Source organism: Dipteris shenzhenensis, chromosome 18, assembly GCF_047967505.1.
Source record: "Dipteris shenzhenensis isolate YYH24624 ecotype China chromosome 18, Dip_SZ_1.0, whole genome shotgun sequence".
NCBI classification, from domain to species: domain Eukaryota; kingdom Viridiplantae; phylum Streptophyta; class Polypodiopsida; order Gleicheniales; family Dipteridaceae; genus Dipteris; species Dipteris shenzhenensis.
The window spans coordinates 49,633,732-49,660,518 of NC_141613.1; the positions used below are offsets into that span (position 1 = coordinate 49,633,732).

The window sequence follows — 26,787 nt, forward strand, 5'->3', positions numbered from 1 at the left end:
TAACAACCATGCTACAGTGTCTTTTTGCTAATATGCTACAGGTTCTTCTTCCTTTTTAGTTTTATTATTCATATCACTTGATTTATTGAATAATGCATCCACAGTAGGTCCTTTGCTGCCTCCTTGCCGTGTAGTGGGGATAGGAAGCTCTCCATTTTGATCCACCTTACTATAGTTTGCACCATGATCCAAAAGTTTATTTAGTTGTTCCACCCATTCCTTCCTTTGCACACTGGTGCGAAGGCATACTTCCATTGTCATTTTTACCCATTCATGAGGAGATAACGATAGAACGGTGTGAGATGCAAATAAAAGAGCCGTCAAAATGAGTCCATACTATGCACCACCTGTCACTACAACAAGATGAGGCCAAATAGTCTTCTCTTCACCATCCACCTTATTGGGCAAATTTTCCATGGTCGCTTCACTCAGAATTGTTCTGGCTGGCTCCTCAAAATGTTTTTATCCTTTGGTAAATTAATTCTCTTGCCATTGAATGCTACTGCCTCTTGCCTCAGCCATTCCAATTATCTATTCCCTCATCCAAGGATGCCTGAAAGGTATTAGATGATCAAACCATCACCCTCTCCAAATGCCATGCATACCTTCCAAAAAATCCCAATAGTATAAACTTAAAAAAATGATGGGTGAAGGACATCAAGAATTAAGCCAGCCAAGATATTGGACTTAAGCTCTCTACCTTCCCAAATCTCAAAAGGTTAGATGACCAAAACACTGAATGGAACGATTCTTGTTCAAAACTCTAAAAGCATCTCTTAGTGCTACTTCATTACTTTTTCTTGAATCTCATTATAAATCAAATGGCTTTTGATGTGAACACGTGGCTCATCTAGGCTTAGAATCCTCAAACTTGGTCTAGGCTAGTCACGTAAAGATCTCATTAATATCAGATGTTAATGCACTCTTTCATATGTTTTACTAAGCCATGTCACAATGCCTGAGACCAACTTACCTTGCAAACATCAAACCACCTTGAAAATTCTCCTTTCTAAGATTTCCCAACTTTTTGTCACAATTTTCTACACACTTTATGTTGGCTTGTCTGAAAGTCATAAATCCCCCGCAATCAACAAAGGAATCAAGCTTTCAACATCATATGTACACTAATGTTGGAGCTTAATGCCTTATCATTCAAGTCACAAATCGTGACATCAACCCAAAGCATGTGCTTACGAATTTTTTATTATCTTGATTGGGAAAATATTGGGTCTAATATATTTTTTCTCATCGAAATTAAGAGTGAGATCTGAGAGCTTTTTCAAGCTTGTTTGAATGTAGCAAATGTGCAAAGAGTAAGAGAAAGCGGGTTTGAAAAATGATGTTTCTCGAGCATTTTTCCTTTGTGTAAAAGAAGTGTTGTCCTTGAGCTTTGCTTTTCCCCCTTGCCCTTGGTGTCTCGGTGCCCCTAGCTTATGTGTGATGCTACTTGGAATTTGTAAAGCCACATGCAACGAAGGCGGCATGTAAAGTTTTCAAAGTTTAGGCTGGTTACACATTGATTGCCCAAGTGTGGTAGGTAGGGCATGTGCGTATGTGGCTACAACATGTCAGCAAACCAGTGGTGCACAAATAAATGACCGTCCATGAGATGGGCAGGCTGTCCACCGCTCGCCCATATTTGAATTGAACCTTTGCAGCCAATAGCAAGCTCAGGTGGCAATGGCACACTAGTGTGTCCCAGCCCTCAGGGCCGTTCCCACTCAACCCTGAGTGTAAATGCCATGGAATGCCAAGGTTTACTATGTTCTCCGCAATCTTGGTGATCCTCTTATGGTCCATGACCGGGAGGGTGCTATGAACCCGGCCTAATTGCTCATCCCATTGTAGCCGGTCATCATCACTGATAATGGAGAGCAAGTCCCAATCAGTGAGACGATGGAGTTGTCAAGGCGGAACTCGATGAGTTGGTGAAGGGGAATGTCACCCTCTTAGGATGCAATAGCCATAGAAGTCAAGAATCAAAGAAAGAAAAATGGGACGGAAATTTATAAAAAGGGACAAGGGGTTTTGTACGAAACGGTGGTCAAGTTCCGGCAGGCAAGCTTTCGTTGATGGAAAAATTTCCGGCAAAGCGATAGGCCTCAAAAAAACTAAATTGGAGGCAAGCGGGGGAGCAACTTATTAAAAAATTGCCGGCATCTGGCGCTTCGGGACTCGCTCACGTCGTCGGAACTCCACACAACAACACCTTTGATCGGAACTTGTAGCTCGCGAGGTGCTTTGCATTGGTTTCTGCGTCCTCCTCACATGCTCTGCTGCTCCATCGCCATCGCCATAGCTCGCTCTCTCAGATGCTTCCCCCTCAGCTTTCTCTATGCCTTTCGTGATCCCAAGCTCCACATTCTTCGCCATCTCCATCGCCAAGCTTCAGCTCCATCCATCTCCCCTCCAGCACCTCTTCCTGCCATCGCCAGCCTATTCCTCGTCTCCCTTGTCCATTTCCTGCAGCTTTGCCCTCACTCTCTTCTCTCCTTGCCCGTGACATCCCAGCCTTCTACCAGATTTTGCACGACATTGTCTCCCCCAGCTTCATCATCAATGGCCCCGCCGCTCCACAGTGCCATGCTTTTACGTTCGCGACAAATGTGAGTGGGCCGTGGAGTTTGCGAGGCCTGGCTTTGCGCGCATGATCACGGAGTGACTGCGTTGCTGGCGTTCGGCTCTCGTATAAAATTGTAGGAAATTTTAATGCGCCGCTCCCCCGGGTTTCCAGCAACATGTTTTGGCAATGTCGCTGCAGAATCACCGACGCGCCTAGATTCGTTTCGAGAAAAATTCTCGCGACTGGCTGTGCAGTAACTTGATCTTGTAGCTTGCACAATCAAGCTTCTTCTTGTTCTACATCAGCAAGCAAGCATCTCTACAAATTTCCTCATCAGCAGCTACTTCGATGCAGCGATTCCATGCAAATGCAAGGTTGGGTCCTGTAGAAACCAGAGCCTCATGCGTCTGTCATACAGGTTCTCTTGAAAGCAGCGGAAGAGGGTTGTCTCACCTTTATGCTTACAGTCCTGCTCGACATATCAGCGACAGTCTGAGCAGAGCAATCCTGAGAAGCGTGACAAACTACCAGAAATTTACCTTCTTGGATTTCGATTGGTGAGATTCTTGCCACGGCAGAGGCTGAAAGACACCGAAGAAGCATTTGACGAACAGTGTAGTGAGGTGACGCGAGCTGTTAAGTTATCAAAATCTGGCTGTCAAGTTTGAAGGGATCCCATACTGTAGCTATCCGGTTGGTATATGCATTGGATTCAGTCGCCGTTGAGCCTCCTGCAGACGCAAGACTGTGGATGATGCCCGGCTTCCACCGATCTCGAATGGCTGGGTAGGGAATTGGGTATTGTGGCGAGAGGGATGGACGATTCTTCCGTCCTTAGCCCAAAAGCAGCAGTGATCGGAGGTGCATGGAGCACTTCCCAGATGCCGCCACCACCTCTTACTGACAAAGAGACTTATGGAAAGCGGGATAATGCCTCTGTGAATGCGGTTTCTTTTGGCTTCGTGGCAACAGCAGTCCTAATCTCCATGTTCTTAGCCATGGCATTCTTTGAAAGGTTTCTTCGACCAAGGTCCTCCTTTGCCCCTGTTTCTCCCCTTCGCGTTGGGCAATCCGTTGTCAGAGACGCTGCGGCTGCCGAAGGTCCTCTCAAGAGGGATAATGCTATCATCGTAAGTCTCTTGCTCAAGAGCCTTTTCTCTAGAAAAACTCTCTTGAGATTCGCATACGCTTCAACTTCGCCCTTCTTCCTCGCTCTATTCTTGTTGTACTATAATTGTCGTTTAGAGATGGAAATCGTTGGTTGCTCTCATGCTGGGCTCTTGGTTTATAGAACAGTTATGTTTTATCATCATTCCAGGCTATGTGATAATTCGTAAGCCTCGGCTGAATTTAGTTAGGTACACTCGTGAGATCGAGGGAAAGAGCCTGACAGGCACAATGGCCAATGGTTACATGAGGGACATTGCTTATTGATGCAAATTTTTTCTTGGTAAGTTGACGCAGGTCATGGCTCAAGAACTACTTTAACTCGGCAATTGGATCTCATGTTCGGCTCAATCTGAGTAGGAAGAGTGAATGATTTAAAATTTTGGATCTAGTCTTTCTCACTGAACAGATCTCGTTTTGTCCTTGTAACGGACGGTCCTTTAAGGAGAATCTCAAGCATGGTCATAGTAAGAGTCTGATCTGCTACAATCCTATTCAACGCCTGGATGATATACAGCCCACTCTGTTGCTCTCATTAGCAAGCGATATAATGTATACTTCCAAACTTGAGCTGCCAGGAATGTGTTGTTTCCGTTAAGGTCCAACTGTTTCTTTGATGGATCATGGGAGAGAGAGAGAGAGAGAGAGAGAGAGAGAGAGAGAGAGAGAAGGTTGTAAGTTGTGCTCTGTAGAGGAGACTGGATCTCTTCATATAGTGCAGGCCTTCACTTTTCTCTTTTGCAACTCTTCTTCTGAGAACCCAGTTTGTAATCTATTTTATAGACCATGTGCATGTTGTCTTTTGTAAAAATCAGTGCGTATCTTAGGTCTCGTTTGTTTGTTAAAGAATTAACTCGCTCGATTTCCTTGATTACAGGAGTATGTCACAGGCATCTCAGTACTCATGCCAGGGCAAGACATTCCTACTTTCATTGCCAAGCCACTTCCAATTTTATGCCCACGGGAAAGCATATCCTGGCCTACTCATGCAGGATCTTGTGATTTTGATACAGGGTTCACTAATGCCACGTCAGAGAACAGCGTGGAGGTATTGATACCTACATACACGGAATTGAGTGTATCTTCCAGTGTGACAGCTCCTGGAGGAAGTAGTGCAGCATGATGCATTGGCGTTAAAATAGTCATTTAATGAACTCAAACTAGCTGCAAAGTAGGGGGAGGAACATTTTACACATGGGCTAATTTCTTCGGAACCTGGAGGAGATGAAAGTACTGAGTGACTTTGTGCAGAGGAGTTTTCTAAGCAGCCAAAAAGAAGCGTCACAATTTTACCTCCAAGGCTCCGATTGCCTGAACTGTGGTGCTACTCTTGATGTTCCTAACAGTTACGATACTAACACCGGGACAGTAAAGCCTACCAGAAAGAATGCTTAGTTGCTTCAATCATATCCGTAAAAAAATTTGAAGGCTTAAGGAAAGAGGGCAGGGTTGCCAGGACTTTTTTCAAATTTCTACTAACATTTTTAGGACTTCCCTACTGGTTGTCTGGAGGTCTTAGAAAAAGAGAGGAGAAGACTTCTGTGGCTCGATGAGATGTCTGATGGGTGTTTGTGCCTACACAGAAAGTGTGCTCTCAAAACCAAAAACCATGCCTCTTCCCCTCTCTGTCGCCCTCCGTAGCCATATTGGGTTACCAGAAACAGTTGATGTTCAGTAATCTTTGGATAAGCACGGTATTTTTTGCAAACAAACGTTGACTGGATTGCACACTCAAATGGCTGCATGTCTTCGTTTAAGCTTGTGGAGCCTGCCAGGCTCAGGATGTAATGCCAATCTAGGATGTTAGGCCGTTGCAAGCTGCAATCTGCTACAAATTGTGGAACCAATAACTTGGCACAAAAATACAATGTGCTATAAACGTTTCCGCCAGAAGTCCACAAACAATGCTAACAGATGTATTCGTGTAGTCAGTCTAGTGAAAGATTATATACAATCCAGAGATGCTTCGATAAAATGAACAGGGATAGTGCCTAGTGCTTTGCTCTTAGGTGAAAAAGGTTTTACATGGGAGCAAGAAAATGCAAATTAGAAGAAATATGCAAAGCGTAGTGCTTTTGCTTTGCTGATGCGTTCATTTCGAATGACAATAGACAAGGAATCTAGGCTGCCCTTCTATACCTTTTACAATATAGAGAGCAAAGCTCAATATATATAATGAGCTCGTCTCCTTGTACAGCCCTCCAAGGGCAGTTTCCAAGTCCCTATACTTCCAACATGAACGATGGGCAAGAGGCAAGACTTCTACAATTGTACTCTTGCCACAACACAATTGGAATCTTGGAGTAATATGCACTTTTTGGGACAATGTGAGTCTGCAATCTTTACTTGGTTAGATTATCATAAATTCTAGGTCGAGTTTGAATTAGGTTGAAAATTTTATATCCTCATGCGATTAGTCGATTAACTACTTAGCTAATAATTCCTTGTATTTCGTCTATTGACATCTTTTTCATAAAATACAAGCTTCAAATAAACAGAAATATATTTTGCAAGCAAAATAATTGATGATTAGTCTGGTGGTTGAAATTGTTGTGTTTTCAAGTAATTAAATTATTTTATGTTACTAGTAATTAAACTCGTTTAGTTTAATTTTTGGAATAGTTTGAATCATGCTTGGATTGTGATCGTCCAATCCGATGGTTGAAGTAATAATATATAACTCAGCTGGTTAATATGATTGTTGTTTTATAGTTTAATTGTTTTGTTTTCTAGTAGCTTGATTAGTTTAATTAGTAGTGTGATTGTCCTAAATTGGTCAAAGCACTGAGCTAGTATAGGTCAGATACCAGTTATGTGATTGTCCTAAACTAGCTTAACGGTTGAAATTGTTTTGTTTTGTAATAGTGAAATTGTTTTGTTTTCTAGTATCTTTATTAGTTTAACTAGCTTAATTAGATTGTTTTTTTGCACGTACTTGTGCTTGTTTTTCTTATAGTAGTGTAGAAAACATAGTGTTTGCTTTTTTAAATTTTTATTTTTTACATGTTGGGTGAGCTGGCAGAGTTGTATCTAAAGTTTATTGCCAGTGTGAGGGTGTGTACCTCCACTTAATGCTCACATTGGTTGCATCTCTATCTGATTCTATCATAGTTACTATTGAATGTGGAAAATTTATTTAGCAGCTTCATCATAGACCTCTTCCAAGAGATCCACTCTATGTAGGGTTTAAGTCAAGATGGAGGACTTTTCAAAACTTTCAAGAGCCATGGAGGACTTATTTTTGAAACTTTCAAGAGCCATGGCAAGCTTACGTAGAGTCCTAGTGCAATTCGATTGTAGGGAATTGTATAAATCTTGTCAAAACTGCACATTCTCTTGTCTTCTCCATCATGTTTGCTCTCTATCCAATTTGCATCCTTCCTTTGACTTGAAGCTCTCTCATAGCTCCGGTAACAATGCTCTGGTTTCTGCATTCTCCCTTTTTAGTTGCTTTATCAGATCATCTTTGTTGGGGTAAGTATGATCAAGGCTTGCTCTATGGTGCATGTGTGCATCTAGGGGAGTCACATGTGTGTTTGTGTGTGTTGTAAAGGCACATCAAGTGCTATGATGTGTCTAGTGTGTGACCTAAGTGATGATGTAAGACAAAGGCAATCCCACTAATGTAGGGATTGATTCCCACTGATGTAAGGGCTGATTGCCACTATGTAGGGAAGGTATTACCTTTTCCCCCTTTCTATAAGAGAGAGTCCTCTCTCTCACAATCATAATAGAGATCTACCATCTTTCTTTCATTGTGCTCTCACACCTCTTGCAAGATGCATCTATTCTATCCTATGGGATCCTACAATAGAGAGTCCTCTCTCTCACAATCATAAAAGAGATCTACCATCTTTCTTTCATTGTGCTCTCACACCTCTTGCAAGATGCATTTATTCTATCCTACGGGATCCTACAAGTGGTATCAGAGCCTTAAGTTCTAGATCTAGCCTAGCCTAGCATTAGATGCTATCTCTAGCATACACTACTAGTTTCTCATCTTCTCCATTTTCCTCCTTCTTCCCCAAATCTTTGAGAGTTGAGTTCACCACCTACAAGCAACCATTCCCAGGGTCCTTTTGGCTAGAGAGACCCTTCATATGGGCGAACTTCCATGTAGAGGAATTAGAGAATGCTGCACACGAAATTGTGTAATAGTCATTTTCATCCTAATGCCTTTTCTTGCAATGCGACTTGTTGGAGCAGCCATTCCAAAATTCCTCTGAGCCAAGCTTGCACAATAGTATGAGCTAGCTCTTGTCCAGATTTGAAGGGAAATGGTCCACCAGGGAGGGAGAAACAGTAAAAAAACCAGTCGACTTTCAAGCTATTGGCTATGGCGACATGACACGACATTTTGCCTTTCCTCCTCAGTGGCTCTTCTGTGGTATACCAGCTTTGTTTCTACCTAGAAAGCCCTCTTTTCTTTGCTTTGAAGAGTGAGATACAAGCCCTCCAAGTTTAGGAGTCTGTTTTGGACAGTTTTGACAAGGTTGTGAGTTTGATGCTATATTAGATGCTACTTTAGCATTTTTGACATTTTAAAGTGTTGAATAGCTTTAGTATAACTATGGCTACAGCTTTGCTTTAAGTTGCTATACCTGAATTTTCTTGGAATACTTTCATTTAGCCACCTATATGAAGCATGCAAGTGAAAGCATCATTGATTTGTAGTATGGAATTTGGTTACAAGTCTTTGCTACACTAAATGCTTGTACTTTGAAGGATTATTTTTTATTGCTCATATTTTCACTTGTAAGGCATAGACACTGCCCTCGGGTAAGACCTTGCCATGGAAGCTAAGACCTTTTTTGAGAACTTGGATGGAACTAGTTTCCATACTTGGCAAACAAAAGCCAAGTTTATGCTTATGAAAAAGAAGATATGGAATGTTGTGAATGGAAAGAAGTCTACAAAAGAAAAAGCTAAAGACAAGAAGGACTACTTCAACAATAAAGCAATTATGCCTAAAGGAAGAACTCCATAAGCAAATGAAGAAAATGAAGACTATGCTATTTAGGCACTTTGTCTTTTTTGTTTATCATCACTTGGTCAAATTTTGAGGTTCTCTGCCTAGGGTAGTACTCCAAAAAGAATATCATATGTTATGTCTTTTGTAAAATCACCTCTGGTCACCATATGATGTAGATCATATGTGTTTTGTCTATCCCATTTCTGTGAACCTCACACCCTTGGGAACCCTTGCTAGCATGAGATCCTAGCCATAGATTAATCCTTGACCACCATGAGATGGCTTGAGAAACTATGAGACTAGATGTATCCTTGACACTGCAAGAGGCAACCCCTTGAGGGGGGGTTTGTTGGGGTAAGTATGATCAAGGGCTTGCTCTATGGTGCATGTGTGCATCTAGGGGAGTCACATGTGTGTTTGTGTGTGTTGTAAAGGCACATCAAGTGCTATGATGTGTCTAGTGTTGTGTGACCTAAGTGATGATGTAAGACAAAGGCAATCCCACTGATGTAGGGATTGATTCCCACTGATGTAGGGGCTGATTGCCACTATGTAGGGAAGGTATTACCTTCTCCCCCTTCCTATAAGAGAGAGTCCTCTCTCTCACAATCATAATAGAGATCTACCATCTTTCTTTCATTGTGCTCTCACACCTCTTGCAAGATGCATCTATTCTATCCTATGGGATCCTACAATCTTTATCGATGTTCAATGCGTTCTGTATTTTGCAGAGCTATTGGTAAAGAGCCTCCTTGTTGGCTCTTTGATCTCCAAGAATTTTTTTCATCCCTGCTAGCTCTTGTTCCGTTTGTCTCCATCCATTCTAACATCATCAAGCTGCTAATATAGTAGCTTGATGCGCTTCTCTACTTCTTCTCTTCTATACCTTTTCATCTTGGCCATTTTTTCAACGGCCTCAGCTTGTTGCTCTTGTGCCTCAAGGCCTTTGCTTCTACCTCCTACACCTTGGCTTTTGTCTCATAGAGCATTGTCTTTTTTGTATCAGTGGCTTTCATATGTAGAAAATTCATCTTCTATTCATATTACTCAAATACTGATTTGAGGGATGTCCCCATTAGGTCCATAACAAATCAGATCTTTTGAGATGATCATTTGGATTTACCATCCTTGCAATTCTTCAAGTTTGTCATCATACTTTTGGACATCGCCTTTGAAAAAGAGACTGTAGTTTTGAACAATTGCTCTAATGCTGCTTGAACATGCCAAAACTTCATGGTTCGGTCACGTTAGGAAAGTACTGCCTTGCCTTTTTCAATACATCGTGAACATCAGTTTTGGCAAGCTCGAATGCTTGATTCCACCACCTACACTAATATGAGTGTTGGGGTATAAATCTTTAATATCATTTTTATTGCATGGATTCTCCATGAATTGCACTTGCAAATCTCCTCCACAAATTCCTAGTGCCTTTTCAATAATGCTTTCACTAATGTTAATCTCTCGTTAATCTTCTGAATTCGACAGACAATGTATCCATCCTTCACGTTCACTTTACCTATCAACTTGGTAAAGTTGGAGAGAGAATTTAAATTGGGCCTTTAAATACTATGTAAGGAGCTCTCATATGTCACAATTTCAATAATAGTGGAGAAAATGATCGTGTGAGGAGCTCTTTCATGTCACAATTTAAAGATTGGGGGAAGAAAGATCGTGTGAGAAGCTCTCCCACTATGCAAAGGAGGAGGACAAATTGTTTGGATTGTGAAGAGATGGAGGAGCAAGATGACATGCTTGGGATCTCGGTGTGTCCAAGGGATCCATTGTATGAGAGGGAATAGGAGTTGCAAGAAGAGTACAACAGAGAAAGGTCGAGAGTTAATGGTGAAGGGAGTTGGAAATGGCAAAAGAGTGATTATGGTATAGAAGAAACAATGAAAGCAGTTGGAAATGGAATAGTAGAGGCTTAATAAGTTGGAAATGGGGAATGAAATGGAATAGTAGAGGCTTAAGTAGAGTGAATTCTACTATGGTGGTTTGGCTCAAGCGACCCCACCACAGTGGTTTGATGAGGCTTGAATCGGCGACTAAACCAAAAGTCTTTCTTTGCGAAAAAAAGTTTGACGTGCATGCGATTAGGGAAAGTGCAGTTAATCATTAGCCACCATGGTGGATTTTTCATGATTATTTAGATGGGTGGAATGTGAATAATTGGCGGCTCGAATTTTGATTAATCGAATGTGGCAGTGACGACACCATCAAGCTTGCATGCAATTTAATTATCACATAATTACCAATCACTGTCATGTGTCTCCTTCATGATTATTTGGAAGGCACCACCATGCTTGTATGCAATCTAATGGTGCATTGAATGCAAGTGCAATGTGAGCAATTTTTCCCTTCCATGTTTTGTGGGTAGTGCCCAAGGTGCGCTAGTCACCGGCATGCATGCGATTTAACTAACACTTAATTACCAATCACCGGCATGTTGGCTCCTTCATGATTATTTTGACATCCCGATTGAGTTTAGTGCATTTAATTACTAGTCACCATGTGATTAATAGTGGCTCATGATTCTATAATTGGATGGGCTTGCATGTCGGGCTTGCATGTGATTGTTTTTGGGGCAAAACAATTCTCGATTATTTTTCGTGCAGTTAATTCCTAGTCACCGTGGTGGTATGAGATTAAATAACAAGTCATGGTTCTATGGGCTAGCAATTATTTTTGGGGCAAAACAAGCAATCTAGTCCAAGTCACCGCAATGCCCTCACCTTTAGTGAGAAGGCCAAATTTTACTATTTTCTAAGGCCTTCGGATGAAGCTTTGCATGGCAAATAATGTCTACAAAATACAGCACTGCCCATGCATCCAAACATGTGATAAATTGGTGGCTTGCGTGCTAGCAATTATTTTTGGGGCAAAACAAGCAATCTAGTCCAAGTCACCGCAATGCCCTCACCTTTAGTGAGAAGGCCAAATTTTACTATTTTCTAAGGCCTTCGGATGAAGCTTTGCATGGCAAATAATGTCTACAAAATACAGCACTGCCCAGGCATCCAAACATGTGATAAATTGGTGGCTCAAATTTTGACTAATTGAAGATGGCTGATGATTATTTGGATGGTACCACCAAGCCTCCAGTCATCACAGTGGCTTGAATTTTGATTAATTTAAGGTGGCTTATTAAGATGGTCCATGATTATTTGGATGGCACCACTCTACCTCCTCCAGCCACGTGGTGGCTTGAATATTAATTAATTTAAGGTGGCTCATTACTATTAGAGTGCCACTGTTACCATGGCCCTAAACATGGAGAATGCTATTTGGCTACTTTGCTCTCATCTGCCCTTGCTCTAAAACTTTGGTCCATGTCCCTCCTCTAGCTCTCATCTACCCATGCTCTACTACTTTGCTCTGTGCTCCCTCTCCCAACTCTCATCTGCTCATCTACTCCCCTTCTCATCTGCTCCACTACTCACCTACTCTTTTCATGTAGATAGGAACTGCAGGAAACATAGCCAACAATACTACCCCCCCTTGATACAACGTGATTCTACTCTTGTCTGCTTTCTCATATAAGGTCATTATGTTGTACTCGCTACTAGGAATTGAAATAACTTCTCTTTTGGAATGTCTTTGTAATCTCCATCAACTCCCCCCACATCTCCAGATTGCCACCTTGGATGGCATGCACACATCTAACATGGCTATGCTCTATGGATTCCCTGGAGACGTTGTCAGGGCAGAGTTTTCTTGTGTTGTTGTGGGATCGGATTTTGACTCCTGCATTTGTGCATGGTCTTCGGCCTCTCCATCGTCTCCCCAAAAATTTGATCGCAGCAAGCTAGGCTAGCCTCTGTGAATATGATAATATATAATGGTCTATCAACACAAAAATCGACAATACTAATTTGTACAAATATTCTCTTTGTAATTTTTGCTCAACGAGGCTCATAACCACTTAACAATGGCTGAGTGGTTATCCTCACTGGAGGTAATCTTTTGGGTTGTAAGGCTATCAGCAATTGCTGAGTTCTTATAAATGCATTCTCTTTTGTTCATATTTTTACTCTATGAGACTCTCAATAATTGCTAAGTTGTTAGTTTTTATAAAACTATCTTTGGATGTAAATTTAATGTCTTTTGTTCAATTTTTGCTCGATGTGGCTCTCAGCAATTGTTGAGTTGTTATAAATTATTTTTGGATGTAATCTCTTTATTCAACTTTTGCTTTCAACAAAGGCTCGGTTGTTATACTTATCGAGTGTAATTTCATTTAAGTTTCAATTTTAATATACATAATACTATTATCGCAATCATTACTAGTAGCAGTCATTGCTCATAGCGGTCATTGCCCTTGGTTTTAGGATTAACTAGAAGCAGCACTAAAATAGTTCCAAGAACTAGTGCAGTGGTTGCAAGAAAATACATTTTCCTTGGTCTAGAATTAATTGCAACCCGCACAAAGATAGAACGAGTGTAGTGGTTGCACAAGGAAATACATTTTCCTTGGTTTTAGGATTAACTGCAAGAAGCATTGAAATAGTTCCAAGAACTAGCATGGTGGTTGCAAGAAAATACATTTTCCTTGGTTTGGGATTAACTACAACCCCTGCTAGAATAGAACCAGCACGGTTACACAAGGAAATACATTTTTCTTCACTTTTTTAAACGAAGAAAAATGTTTAACTTTGCGCAACCATCGTACTAAAATAGAACCAGCATGGTGGTTGCAAGGAATATATTTTCCTTGGTTTAGGGTTACCTACAGCCCATCCTAAAATAGAACCAACACGATGGTTGCACAAGGAAATACATTTTCTTTCATTTAGGATTAACTTTTATCCACTTCTTCTTGCACTCTCATTATACTATAAGACATGTTATTCCAACCACTAGGTTGGTTTTAAACCTGCTTGATGGCACACTAAAAGAACATAAGTTAAGAAAGGGGACCACTCAATGCGAAATATATGAACAATTGTGGAACGCCAATGAAAGTCTCACGTGACTCAATCAATTAACATAAATATATTTTCTTTGGTTAAATTAGGAGAAGCTATAGCCATACTGAAATACCTCTAAGAACTAGCATGGTGGCTACACCAAGCCAACGTCAACATCATAGTCATGAATCTAGACAAACTGTGGACACTTTGATGCATAAAGATGCAGCACAAGGACTGTGCGAAGGAGGACAGAATTGCTCATGTAGTGACATGTGTTGAGCTCGATGGTGTTTAGAACAACAAGTGCAACGAGCTCTGTGATGTTCCAAACAGCAAGTTTTGAAAGATTGCATCTCATTATTCTACCAGTAAGGCACATTATGCCGAGAAAATTTTTGATGAGAGCTCGAGTCCATCCAAAATTCAAAATATCGCCCACCAGTGCATCGCGTCGTAGCCCCAAAATAGTCCCTAAGTTTCACGGTTGGCTACACCCAATCGTGCATTGACCTCTCTACCAATGCCAAGGTTCAATGATGCCATGGATTGTGCTTCCCATCATCATAATGCCTAAGGATAACAACGGAAATGTGTGTGTGTGTGTGTGTGTGTATGTGGAGAGGAAGTTGATTGAAAATGCATTAAATGCTTTTTTTCCGTATACTCCACCAATAGCATTTTAGATAGGGCATGAGATGTATTTGTTCATGTTTAAATATAGTGAGTCCAATTAGCTCACTCTGGCCAAAGAAGATCGAGAAAATTTATCACAACATGGGAGTCATACTCACGAAAATTGATTCCATTTGGCCTTAAAAATATGCTAATATTTTTTAGACATTCATGTGGGAAATATTTCAGGATTACACATTTTGAATGACTAGTATACACACAAAGTGTATGAAGGTGTTTTGGAAATGCAAGAAGACTAAAATCTCCCAATCCATTAATGTGAATTTTGTGTCTTGTTTGGGGTAACATTAAGGCACACTTTTGAAAAAATGTATTATGATGGAGAAAACAAATATTGGTTCTACTTAAAAGTTGAAGGAGATAAGAAATTTCAAGTAAGAATAGGGTTCTTGAGCTTCTCTTAGAGATTCAACAAGTTCCTAGAGTGGATAAACGACTTCTGACCCAAAGGGAAGTAGGTAGGGAAGTGGCATAAAGCATGGTCGAAGCACATTTCATACAAGATTGGATCTCTGTCTCTAGGACACCGTTATGTTCTGATGTGTAAGAGATGGTAGTTTGATAGAGAATTCCATGCACATGGTAGTTGGTTCTAATGCACTTGATCAATCTTCACCACCATTGCCTAAGCAAAGCATTCGAAGGCAAAAACTATTTTAGCAAGGGCTTGACGCTTATGCTTGTTGAAGTACATTTATGTGTAATGTTATAGTCGAATGATAGAGTTGACATGGCCCAAACAATCATGGCATAGGTCACCTTGAGATCAAGATGTGCATGCAAAGGAAGCATGGATGGTGAGGGTCCTTTGCTTGAATGGTTAAAGCTAGTCTTCTTGAGGAAAGGAATGTCTGATCTCTTTCCTTGATATTGAGTCTTGATGACATAGAGATTCAAAGAACCCAATGCTTGTATCTCATGTTGTAGCTTTACCAACAACTAATAAAAGACTTTTGCATAGTTTAGGCACAAAGTAGATGTCATAATCAATACCCCAACACCATGTGTCACTTGAATAAGCACTTTGACAATGCCAAAAGCAAGAAGCCAACAGTCATCATTGAAGCCCTAATATGAGTTGGAACAAGGAATTGAAATCAATGAGCCAAAACATTTGGAGTAGGGATTTGACTGTGGACCCATTTGCCTAATTAATTGGAGTGGGAGTTAGACTATGGACATATTTGGAGTGGGAGGTCCACTGCAAACACATTTGCTTGATCAATTGGTGCCCACGATGACCTTGCTTAAGAGTGGGATGACATCGCTTGTTTGATTCATAGGATTGGGGAGCATATTTTGATTGTGGTTAATTACAAGTTGATTAGGTACTGGGAATATTTTGACTATGGTTAATCACAAGTTGATTAGGCACTAGTGTGAGTCAATAGAAATAGCGACATCAACATGGTCGTAAGCCTACTTTAAGTATTGCACCAATCACATATGTGTATTGCCATAGTAAGGGATCAAGTACAAATGTGATTTGGAATTAAAAAGCACCCATGCTTTATGTAGGGCAAGCAACACAACTCTAGGTTAGTTGAAATACCAATGATAATGTCCCAAATCTCAAAATGTATCAAGAGTATTTCCATCTTGATGGACCAGATATGATAATTGGTGGTGGAAGTTTCTCAATCTATTATGTGCATTTGATGTCTGTACTCGTTGATATCATGAGCCTTAACAAGAGTGATCTTGCCCACTTGCTCAAAACTGCAATGCCATATCATATTCGAGGAGACAAAGGTGGTCTTGACCTAGGATAGTTGAAAGGATGGGACAAACACAAAGATCAATCAATAGATTCGCTAGAGATGATGGTATGGCAAGACGTGATATCTGAGAGTGCTCTCAACGGAAGCAAGAATGGAAGAAGGAGAGAGAGCGAGAGAGAGAGACAGAGAGCCACACAAGTTTTGGTGGGTGCAGAACCACCCTAATCTTCTTTTTCATTCATTTATATATGTGTTTGAGTATTGTACATAACTAGGGTTAAGGCACAGTGACCTTTAACCCCACAACCTCCCACTTAAAGGACAATGTGCCTTTAAGGGAGAACAACCAGTGAGCATACTATCCAATGCCCATCAATACACGACAATACTCAAACCGCTGACTAGGTAGACTCTTCGTCAGCATATCTGCAGGGTTATCATCTGTATGAACCTTGACAAGCTCTATGCGCTTGTCCTCAAGTACCTCCCTGATGAAATGATACCTGACCTCAATGTGTTTGGTCTTTGCATGAAAGACCGGATTCCGTGCTAGCTGAATAGCACTCATGGAATCACTATGCAATGTCGGTACACCTGTATGAATCCCCAAATCTCCCACTAGCCGATCAAGCCATATAGCCTCCTTGCAACCCTCTGTGGCTGCAACATACTCAGCCTCTGTGGTAGACAAAGCCACGCACTTCTGTGCACGAGACATCCACGACACTGCACCACCTGCAAAGGTGAACACATAACCAGAAGTGGATCTCCTACTATCCACATGCCCTGCATAGTCTGAATCTGTGTACCCAAGTACACGCATGTCTCCTTTACCAAAGCAAATGCACATCTCCTTGGTACCCTTCATGTACCTCATGATGCACTTAACTGCCTCCCAATGCCTCTTTCCTGGATTAGCCATATACCGGCTAACAACTCCCACTGCAAATGCAATGTCTGGTCTAGTAGCTATCATAGCATACATAAGACTCCCAACTGCTGATGCATAAGGAACCTTGGCCATCATGGCCCTCTCCTCATCTGATTTGGGACTATCTGTATGACTCAGTTTCACATATGGAGGCAATGGAGTACTCACTGCCTTCCCCCCCTCCATATTGAAACGCTGCAATACTTTTGTAACATACTCTTTTTGTGAAAGCCAAAGGAGTTTGCTACTCCGATCACGCGTGATGCGCATACCAAGAATATGACCTGCAAATCCCAAATCCTTCATATCAAAGGCCTCATGCAACTTGGCCTTTAATGCATCTAGCTCATAAGTATTCTTGCTAGCCAATAGCATATCATCCACATATAGTGCCAAGATTATCAGGCTATTATCCTTAGCCCTTTTAGTGTAGAGGCAATGATCAATTTCACTCCTTCTAAAACTCTGGGACCGAATGAAAGCATCAAACTTCTGATACCATTCTCTAGGCGCTTGCTTAAGACCATAGAGACTCTTCTTCAGCTTGCAAACTAAATGCTCTTTGCCCTTTTCTTCAAAGCCTTCCGGCTGCACCATGTAGATGTCCTCATGCAAATCCCCATGCAAGAAAGCTGTCTTGACATCCATTTGCATAAGCTCCATATCCTCTACTGCCACTAGTCCAAGCATGCATCTAAGTGTGGTTATCTTCACAACCGGAGAGAATATCTCATCAAAGTCCACACCCTTCTCTTGCTTGAACCCTTTAGCAACCAAACGGGCCTTGTATCTAGGCACATCATCACCTGTGACCTTCATTTTGTAGACCCATTTACATGGCAATGCTTTCTTTCCATGTGGCAAAGAAACCAAGTCCCAAGTCTTATTCTTCATAAGTGAACTCATCTCTGATTGCATAGCATACTTCCACTTGCATTGATCCTCACGCATCATAGCCTCTCTATAGCAAGAAGGCTCCCCGCAATCAGTAAGCATCACATAGTCTACCCCTGGAACAAACCTATCAGGCGGTCTAGACACTCTAGATGATCTTGTCAAGGGCATTTCAGCTTGCTGTCCCACTTGCATATCAGCCACATTTGGCTCATCATTTCCACCAATAGATGATCCATCATCTACCCTTGATTGTATACCTGTGGGAGTACTTGGTGGTACCATTTCTTGCACATTTGGTGCATGGACAGCTTGCTGTCTATCAACATAGGCAGGTGGATTCACATCCTGGAAAGTGATTCTCCTCATTTCCACATCCCTCATGGGTGCCTTATGCATCTTCTTCTCATTGAAGACCACATCATGGCTGCGTATGATCTTCTTTGCTTCTGGATCCCAGAGACGATAGCCCATCTCTCCACTTTCACCATAACCTAGAAAGATGCATTTCCTAGACTTAGGATCTAGCTTCTTTCGAAGCTCTTTTGGCACATGTGCATATGCCTCACACCCAAATATACGCAAATGAGAGTAAGAGGGCTTCTTGCCACTCCATGCCTCTTCAGGAATACCACCATCCAAACTCTTACTAGGTGATCTATTGATCACATGCACTGCAGTCTTCATTGCCTCAGCCCAAAAACCACCAGAAAGACTTGCATTGGAAAGCATGCATTGCAACCTTTCTTGAATGGTACGGTTCATCTTTTCTGCAACTGGATTTTGCTCTGGAGTACGAGGGGATGTGAGCTCCCTCTTAATCCCATGTGTATCACAGAAATGCTGAAAGTCATGAGAGAGATACTCTCCACCATTGTCAGTCCGTAGGCATTTAAGCGTTCTACCTGACTGATTCTCAACCAAGGCCAGCCATTTCTGAAATACCTGGAACACATCACTCTTCCGAGCTATAGCATAAGCCCACACTTTCCTAGTTGCATCATCAATGAATGTCACATAGTATTCAGCCCCGCCTAATGACCGTGTAGGCATGGGACCACATACGTCTGAATGCACCAAATCAAGCATTTCAAACTCTTTCTTTCCCCTTCTTTTATGGGCTGATTTAGTCTGCTTCCCATAGAGACAGTGCTCACAAAATTTAAAATCAGAGAAACTCAAATGCGGTACATAACCCAAACGGCATAAGAGTTTCATTCCATTCTGGCTCATGTGCCCCAACCTGCAATGCCACAAAGAAGTGCTTGGCTGCTCAGTTATTGCAACAACATGATCAGATACCCCTGATACATGTAAGGGATACAAAGTCCCACACTTGGCACCCCTGGCCAAAAGCATAGAGCCCTTCTGAATTTTCCAACTCTGAAAGCCAAAAGTGGTGTGAAAACCAGCATCATCTAGCTGACCCACTGAAATAAGACTCTTGGTCAGCTTAGGTACATGTCTCACATGTTTCAAAACAAATGCAGACCCATTTGCAAAAGAAAACTTTATGTCACCTGCTCCCACTATGTCACATGCATAGTCATTTCCAAGATGCACACAACCTGTCTTTCCACTATCATAAGTGGAGAACCATTCCCTATGGGGAGTAACATGGAATGAAGCACCAGAATCCAAAATCCAATCCTGGGAATATGCATCATCTGAAGTGATAAGCAACTCTGCAGATAAACTAGACATGAAGAGAACATCATTGTCACTATCACGTGTGACTGCATTGATTTCCTCGATCTTCACTTTTCCTTTGTCCTCCCTTGGACTCTCTTCCTTTTGATTTGCACCCCAATTTGCATTCTTTTTCTTATCCTTTTGCTCTCTTTTCAGCTTGTAGCAATCCTTTTTCATATGGCCCTTCTTGCCACAATGGTAACACTCAATGTTCCATGCCCTGGATTTGCTACGTGACTTCCCTCTTTCTTGGGACTTCCCCCTGAACTGTGATCTGCCCCTTTGCACATTTAAGGCTGCATCCTGCTTGTTGCCATCCATAGACTTCCGTCTAATCTCCTCGGCCAACAAGCTACCCACAACATCATCAAATTTCAGTACTCCACCAGGTGCAGAGTTACTGACAGCTGTACGGAAGGTATCCCATGAGGATGGCAATGAACATAAGAGAAATATTGCCTTAGTCTCCGCATCAAAATTCATTTTCTGAGCCTGAAGTTGGCTGAAAATAATATTAAATTCATTCAAGTGAGAAGCAATGGAGACCCCTTCCTTCATCTGCAGCTCAAACAACCTCTTCATGAGGTAAACTTTATTAGAGGCAGTTTCCTTTTCATAAGTGGCACACAGTTTCTTCCACAAATCTTCCGTAGTCTGCTCATTTACTACTGTGAAATAAACTGACTCTGCAAGATGAAGTCTAATAGTAGACTTTGCTAATGCATCCAACTCATTCCAATCATCCTCAGACATATTTGCAGGCTTAGCTTCAATCCCTGCCAAGGGTTTAATCTGCTTCTTTTGAATAAGCACATCCCTTATTTGTTCTTTCCACAAAGAAAAGTTTGTCCCATCAAACTTTTTAATGCTGAAAAACTCCTTTTCAGGCATGGAAGAGGATGCCATGATGCAAATAAAGCAAAATCCCAAATGCTAGTACCTGCAAGAGAGAATCACACCAAATACCAGGTGCACCCAAATGTGTATGCCACAATAGAGTGAAATATCACCAAAACTCAAAACTCAAAGCATCTGACTCATGTGCATATACTATGCATCCATATGAGCAAATCTAGCCCAAAAGAAAATGTCAATAAGTACCAAATGACTCAAGCATAAACACCTTCCACTGGCATATGCATCAATAATATCTCATCCAAGAAGCATAGCACTATTAGTGCATCACCTGCAATGTGTCAAAGCTGTCCCTCAGCATAAAATAGCATCCATGTGCAAAGCGTCCATAAAAAATAGCATCCCACAAGGCAATTTGGGCCTATCAGCGCATCCAACAAGGACCGCAATGCATCCAAATGGCCTATAAATCATCCACTGCAACCCAATGCATACCACGAATGAGCGCACACTGCTCAAATTGCAACCAGAGTGATCTGCATAAGGTATGCTCAAGAAATCATAGTCCCACGGTAATGAGCGCTACTGAAAATAGAACTTGAGATGCTTCAAAACATGGGCGCCATTGCATAATCGGACTCAGCAAGAAAATCTGCAAATATCTCTCTTCTGCCAGAACTCCAAAATCCCAACCGATGAATGAGAAATGGGAGTTAACACTTATCCACTGCCATGTGGCATAAATCTAAGGTTTCAAAACCTTAGCATGAAAAATGCATAACAGAGAGGAAATCGAATACACAGAGATTTATAACTCTGAAAATCCTCCACCGAATCACGCAAGAACTGATAGGTAGGGGTTTTTGGGCATCCGGAACGCAATGGGACAGACGGTTTTGGAAACCGTGGCCTCAATCACTGGGTCCAACACACGGACTGAAAAACGTTTTTGGAAATAGAGCTATCTGTAAACTCCACCGGAGTGCGAATGATGAGCAACATAGAAGTTTTAGGACCTCCTGAGTCCACCGGAACTGACAGATCTGCAAATGGTTGCTCCAAACTTGAGTTCCAACACCCGGGCAAAAAACGCAGGAATTGACACACTGAGTCAGAAATCCACTGAAATGATCTCAGATTCAAGAATGAAGATGTTTCCAAGCTCCTGAAGTAATGTGGACACCAAAAGCAAGCAATAGTTGCCTCCACAAGTCAATACGGAGTCTCTGTCATCGAACGGAACAGGGAAAAGCTCAAAAAACGACTTTTTCTTTGAAAACTCTTAACAGGCTCTCAAAACCACTTCGCAAAGCCAAAGTGACTTTTCCAAATGTTCCTCCAAGGTCTCTGCACACTCGGATGCAAGTAAAATCACCCACAAAGCTTCCCACAGAGCTTCTCCTTCCTCCCACAGAGCTGCTGAGCTTCCAAGCATTCACGCACGCTCAGCTAGATCACCCGGGCTCTGATACCAGTTGAGAGTGCTCTCAACGGAAGTAAGAATGGAAGAAGGAGAGAGAGCGAGAGAGAGAGACAGAGAGCCACACAAGTTTTGGTGGGTGCAGAACCACCCTAATCTTCTTTTTCATTCATTTATATATGTGTTTGAGTATTGTACATAACTAGGGTTAAGGCACAGTGACCTTTAACCCCACAATATCACACAACAAGTGAGCTGGTAGTATCCAATTTTGGGGTAGAAACTTCAACCATGTTGTTTTAGGAAAATTCACATAACTCCTATTTGACCTGAACCACCTCAGTGATATATTGCATGATGTTTCAACCACCATAATGGTTTAGGACAATCACATAAGTCCAAGCGAGTCGGGTTTGGAAATCGACTAGTATATGACCTGGACCAATTGGTAAATTAAACTTAAATAATTAAAGTACTAGGAAACACAACAATTTCAACCAACCACCAAGTTGGTCATAAAGTATTTTTGTTGAGAAATATATTTTTATTTCAAACCACGCTGGTTTAGGACAATCACATAACTCCATTTTGACATTAGTTAGCTTGGTGATATATTGCATGGCAACCACCAAGCTAGTTTAGAACACTCACATTAAGTCCAAGCCATCCCGGTTTAGAAATTAACTAGTATATTAAATTTAACTAATAATTAACTACTAGAAAACACAACAATTTCCACCACCACTCAGCTGGTCATCAATCAAACAATAACAATATATTAGTGAAATATATTGCATTTCAACCACATTGGTTTAGGACAATCACATAACCGATGTTTGACCTAAACAAGTATAGTGATATACTGCATGATGTTTTAACCACAAAAATGGTTTTGTACAATCACATTAAGTCCAAGACAACCAAGTTTAGAAATTAAACAATTAAAGTATTCGAAAACTCAATCACGGACAACCACTAGGCTAGTGAAATATATTATTGTTCAACAACATTGATTTAGGACAATCATATAACTAGTGCTTGACCTCCTAAACTAGCACAGTGATATATTGCATGATGTCCCAACCACCAAGTTGGTTTAGGACAATCACATTAAGTCCAAGCCAAAAATTAAATAATAAAAGTATTCAAAAAATCATTCATAGACAACCACTTGACTGGTGAAATATATTGCTATTCAACCACACTGGTTTAGGACAATCACATAACTGATGTTTGACCTAAAGTAACATGGTGATATATTGCATGATATTCTGACCACTCGGCTGGTTTAGGATAGTCACATTAAGTCCAAGCTAGCCCAGTCTAGAAATTAAACAATTAAACTATTCCAAAACTCATTCACAGACAACCACAGGATTGGTTTAGGCAAAAACTGACCTGCATTGTATCAATCATGTATATGATGTGCTCACCCCACTGCTTGCATCCCATCCACATTTTGTAGATGTCATTATTATTTGGAGAAACTCTCGTATTCTCATGCTCAAACGTTGTGACTTGATCAATAACTTTTGCACTTAGGCTATCTCTCCTTTCTGGTGTTCAATTGAAGCCAATTGAAGCCTAAAGAGTTCTCAAATTGGGATGATCTTGCATTTCTTTCTCTCTACGTCCAACTACTGAAGCCATGTTGGTTCTTTTGATTGACAACACCTTTGACATTGTGCGCCCAAGCTGTTTCTCCTTTGTTTCAGAGAATACCAGCATAGTTAACGTCACCCTCTTTGCAAATAGCTTATCTAAGCTGTGCACCCATTTCACTTTCTATAGGCCATTTCTAAGGCTAGAGGGCATCATCTCTTGCATGTACATCTCTCGAGGTGTTGGTAGGGTTATCATTCTATAAATTTAGGATGCATGCTAAATATTATGAAGACTTGATATTGGTATCATACTTGAATGGCCTAATGTTGTTGCCTTGAATGGTCTTTCCAAATGTGAGACCATAGCTCGTGATCGAATGCGTGCATCTACAACTCCATGCTGCTGCTTGCAACAAGTCTTCTTTTTTCTCATTTTTTCTCCCTCCATAAATGTTGCAAAAGTTTTCATTTTTGTTTTAACACTGTGCCAAATCTTTCCTTGCCTCACACTATTCCTTGTGCCTTGACTAAGCTTTTTAGCTTTCCTATCTCGTAGCCTTTGTCTAGTTCTCTTGCAAGCCATAACGAGCTACATCTTGCCATTGATGCCATGGAGACAATCAGTGAAATGCCACTAGAACAGAGACTAGCTATCTTGTGAGGTGAGCAAATAATAGAAGATGACTTACCTGAGTAAAGAAGATAATGCCAAACCAAAATAACACAGTCATGTTGAGCTACATGGGGCATGTTGTAGGCTGATAGGATGAGGATGTACTTTGCAAGGTGGTAGGAGGAGGATGTACTTTAATATTCAAAGATTTACATGGCGCAAGGTGAAAATTTTTGAAAGTGCGCAGGGATAGCAAAATTTTCAATCATCATGATTTTGCCCCTCTGGTGATACACGTCTACAAAATTGGATAGAATGGTCACCCTCAAGCAAGTGCAATGTGGCCCAAATTGTTTCAAAATACAAATAGTCCAAAGGGCACACTATTGGGTTTGATGATGTATATTATGAAATGCAATGACATTTGACATGCTCATTATCCATATAGCAAAGAATTGCATGGAAAAGGACCAATACAAAATTTTAAATAGTGGTGGATTTATTAAAAGATCTTTGCACATACACACATTACACATTTTCAAATTCCCACCATGCAGTAGTCCCACTAGTTTGGCTTCCATTTTTTTAGTCGGTTTTGGTTTTCAACAAAACAAGAAAAAGTTATTGGGCGTGTCCTTTGAATGGGTGTGCATAGTTTTAGCACGACATAGGAGCCCCCTTAAACCACACCTAAGGTTCTCAATTAGGTGTTTCCTTTGATTGAGGAGAATATCACATAGTGTACTTTTAAATGATTACTTGGTTGCATGTATCTATAGAACAAAATTTTGATGTTTTTGAATAAATTATATTATCCTATACTCTTCAAGATGCATGCTTCACATGCAACATAGCACTTGTAATGCTTTAATAGTCCTATTTCGAATGTTTATTCTGTTTTTTTTGGTCTTACGTTCAAGATTGGAATGTGTATTACAACTTGAATACAATTTTTTCCAAATTCTATTAAGAAATGCATAAGTTATGGGTCATACAAGATACCTATATACAAGAAATGCCTCGTAACCTCACCAAAAATGGCTACATCCAAGAAAAAATTGGCCTAGATCTCATAAATTTCTTCCTTGACCAAAATTAAGTACTTGATATGGATTTGGTATCTCTACTATATGATCATCCTGACAAAATATGAAGAGGGGAGAGGAGAAGAGTGGAGATGAGGAGAGAGGGCACAACTAAGGAACACACCACAAATGACTAACTGTACACTAGATTTAGTTGAAAATGTAGAATATATATAAACCCTTTCCTTTATAGCACTCTATAAGGTTAGTGCTATGCAGATATGATCACATGATGGTGTTATGCACACATGATCACATGATGTTGAGCGTGAACTCTCAACACCTTTCCTCAAGATCAACATCATGAAGTAGGCCTTCCCTCAAGATGATGATTTTGGGGAATCGAAGAAGGAGTAAACATTACATTCCATCACACCCCTTTAATGGGAATGTCCTTTCTCTGTGTCAAACCAAGAGCTAGTCGATGTTTCTCGAAAAGCACTTTATCGAGTGGTTTGGTAAAGATGTCTGCAACATTCTCTTTGCTATCACAATGCTGCAATGTGATGTCACCAAGTAACACTCTTTCTCTAATGAAGTGCTCTATGACATCAATGTGATTTGTCCTGGAGTGATATATTGAATTCTTGGCCAATTCTTGAGCCGATTGATTATCACAGTATATTGTTGTTGGCTTTAACTCATCAAAGTAATCTATTTTTGACAATAGTCTTTTGAGCCATATAGCCTCACATGCTATAGTGAGTGCTCTATATTCTGCTTCAGTCGAAGATAAAGAAATAGTTGGCTGTTTGTTTGACAACCATGATATAGCACGTTGACCAAGGAAAAATGCATATCCATGTGTTGATCTCCTGGTCTCGTGATCTCCAGCATAGTCATTGTCATAGTATCCATGCAACCATGGATGCTTCCTCTATATTCTATTCCAAAGTGTCTTGTACCTGTGATGTATCTCAAGACTCTTTTGGCTGCATTCCAGTGAGACTATTTTGGATTTTCCATAAACTATGCTAGTGAGCTTACTGTATAACAGATATATGGCCGTGTGATAGTCAGATATATAAGAGATCCGATGAGCATCCTGTAATCCCTGTCATTGATTGTAGGCTTTTCTGAATCTTTTATAAGTTTCAAACTATGTTCCATGGGAGTGGCTGCAATCTTGCAGTCTGCCATATGAAACTTCTTCAGGAGACTATCAACGTACTTGAGCTAACTCATGAATGTGCTATCTGAATCTCTCCAAAACTCAATTCCAATACAATAGTGCATAAGTCCAAGATCTTTCATGTCGAACTCTGCACATAAGTCTTGTTTTAGTTTTCTGATGAAGCTATCCTTGCTTCCTATCACAATCAGATCATCTACATACAAAAGTGGAATAGTAATGGCTTCCCCTTGAATTTTGTAGTAGAGTATGGTCAGCATTAGACTTCATGTATCCCAGATCAACAAAATACTTATCGATTCTATTGTACCAACTTCTAGGTGCTTGCTTTAAGCCGTAGAGACTTTTCTTGAGATGGCAAACCTTATTCTCTTTTCCTAGTTCAACGTAACCTGCTGGTTGTTTCATGTAGACTTCCTCATCTAGATAACCATTGAGAAATGCAGTCTCGACATCAAGTTGATACACATTCCATCTGTTGAGTGTCGCTAGTGATATCAAGAACCGTATGGAATCCATTTGGATTGTACTTCAC

General features: G+C 40.8%; 1 protein-coding gene across 1 annotated transcript; it reads left to right on the forward strand.

The window, feature by feature from the left end:
* The first annotated feature begins 2,306 nt into the window (after window positions 1-2,306).
* LOC147891360 (uncharacterized) lies at window positions 2,307-5,545 on the forward strand. The gene is made up of 2 exons (XM_087389823.1): window positions 2,307-3,693; window positions 4,608-5,545. The coding sequence occupies exons 1-2, from the start codon at window positions 3,379-3,381 to the stop codon at window positions 4,851-4,853; spliced, it is 561 nt and encodes a 186-aa protein (XP_087245949.1). The 5' UTR covers window positions 2,307-3,378; the 3' UTR covers window positions 4,854-5,545.
* Window positions 5,546-26,787: the final 21,242 nt, after the last annotated feature.

Bases quoted from the DNA above. Each gene is read 5' to 3' on its own strand.
- LOC147891360 (XM_087389823.1), top strand. From the start codon at position 3,379: ATGGACGATTCTTCCGTCCTTAGCCCAAAAGCAGCAGTGATCGGAGGT. The intron at 3,694-4,607 runs GTAAGTCTCTTG...CCTTGATTACAG, and splicing joins AGAGGGATAATGCTATCATC to GAGTATGTCACAGGCATCTC.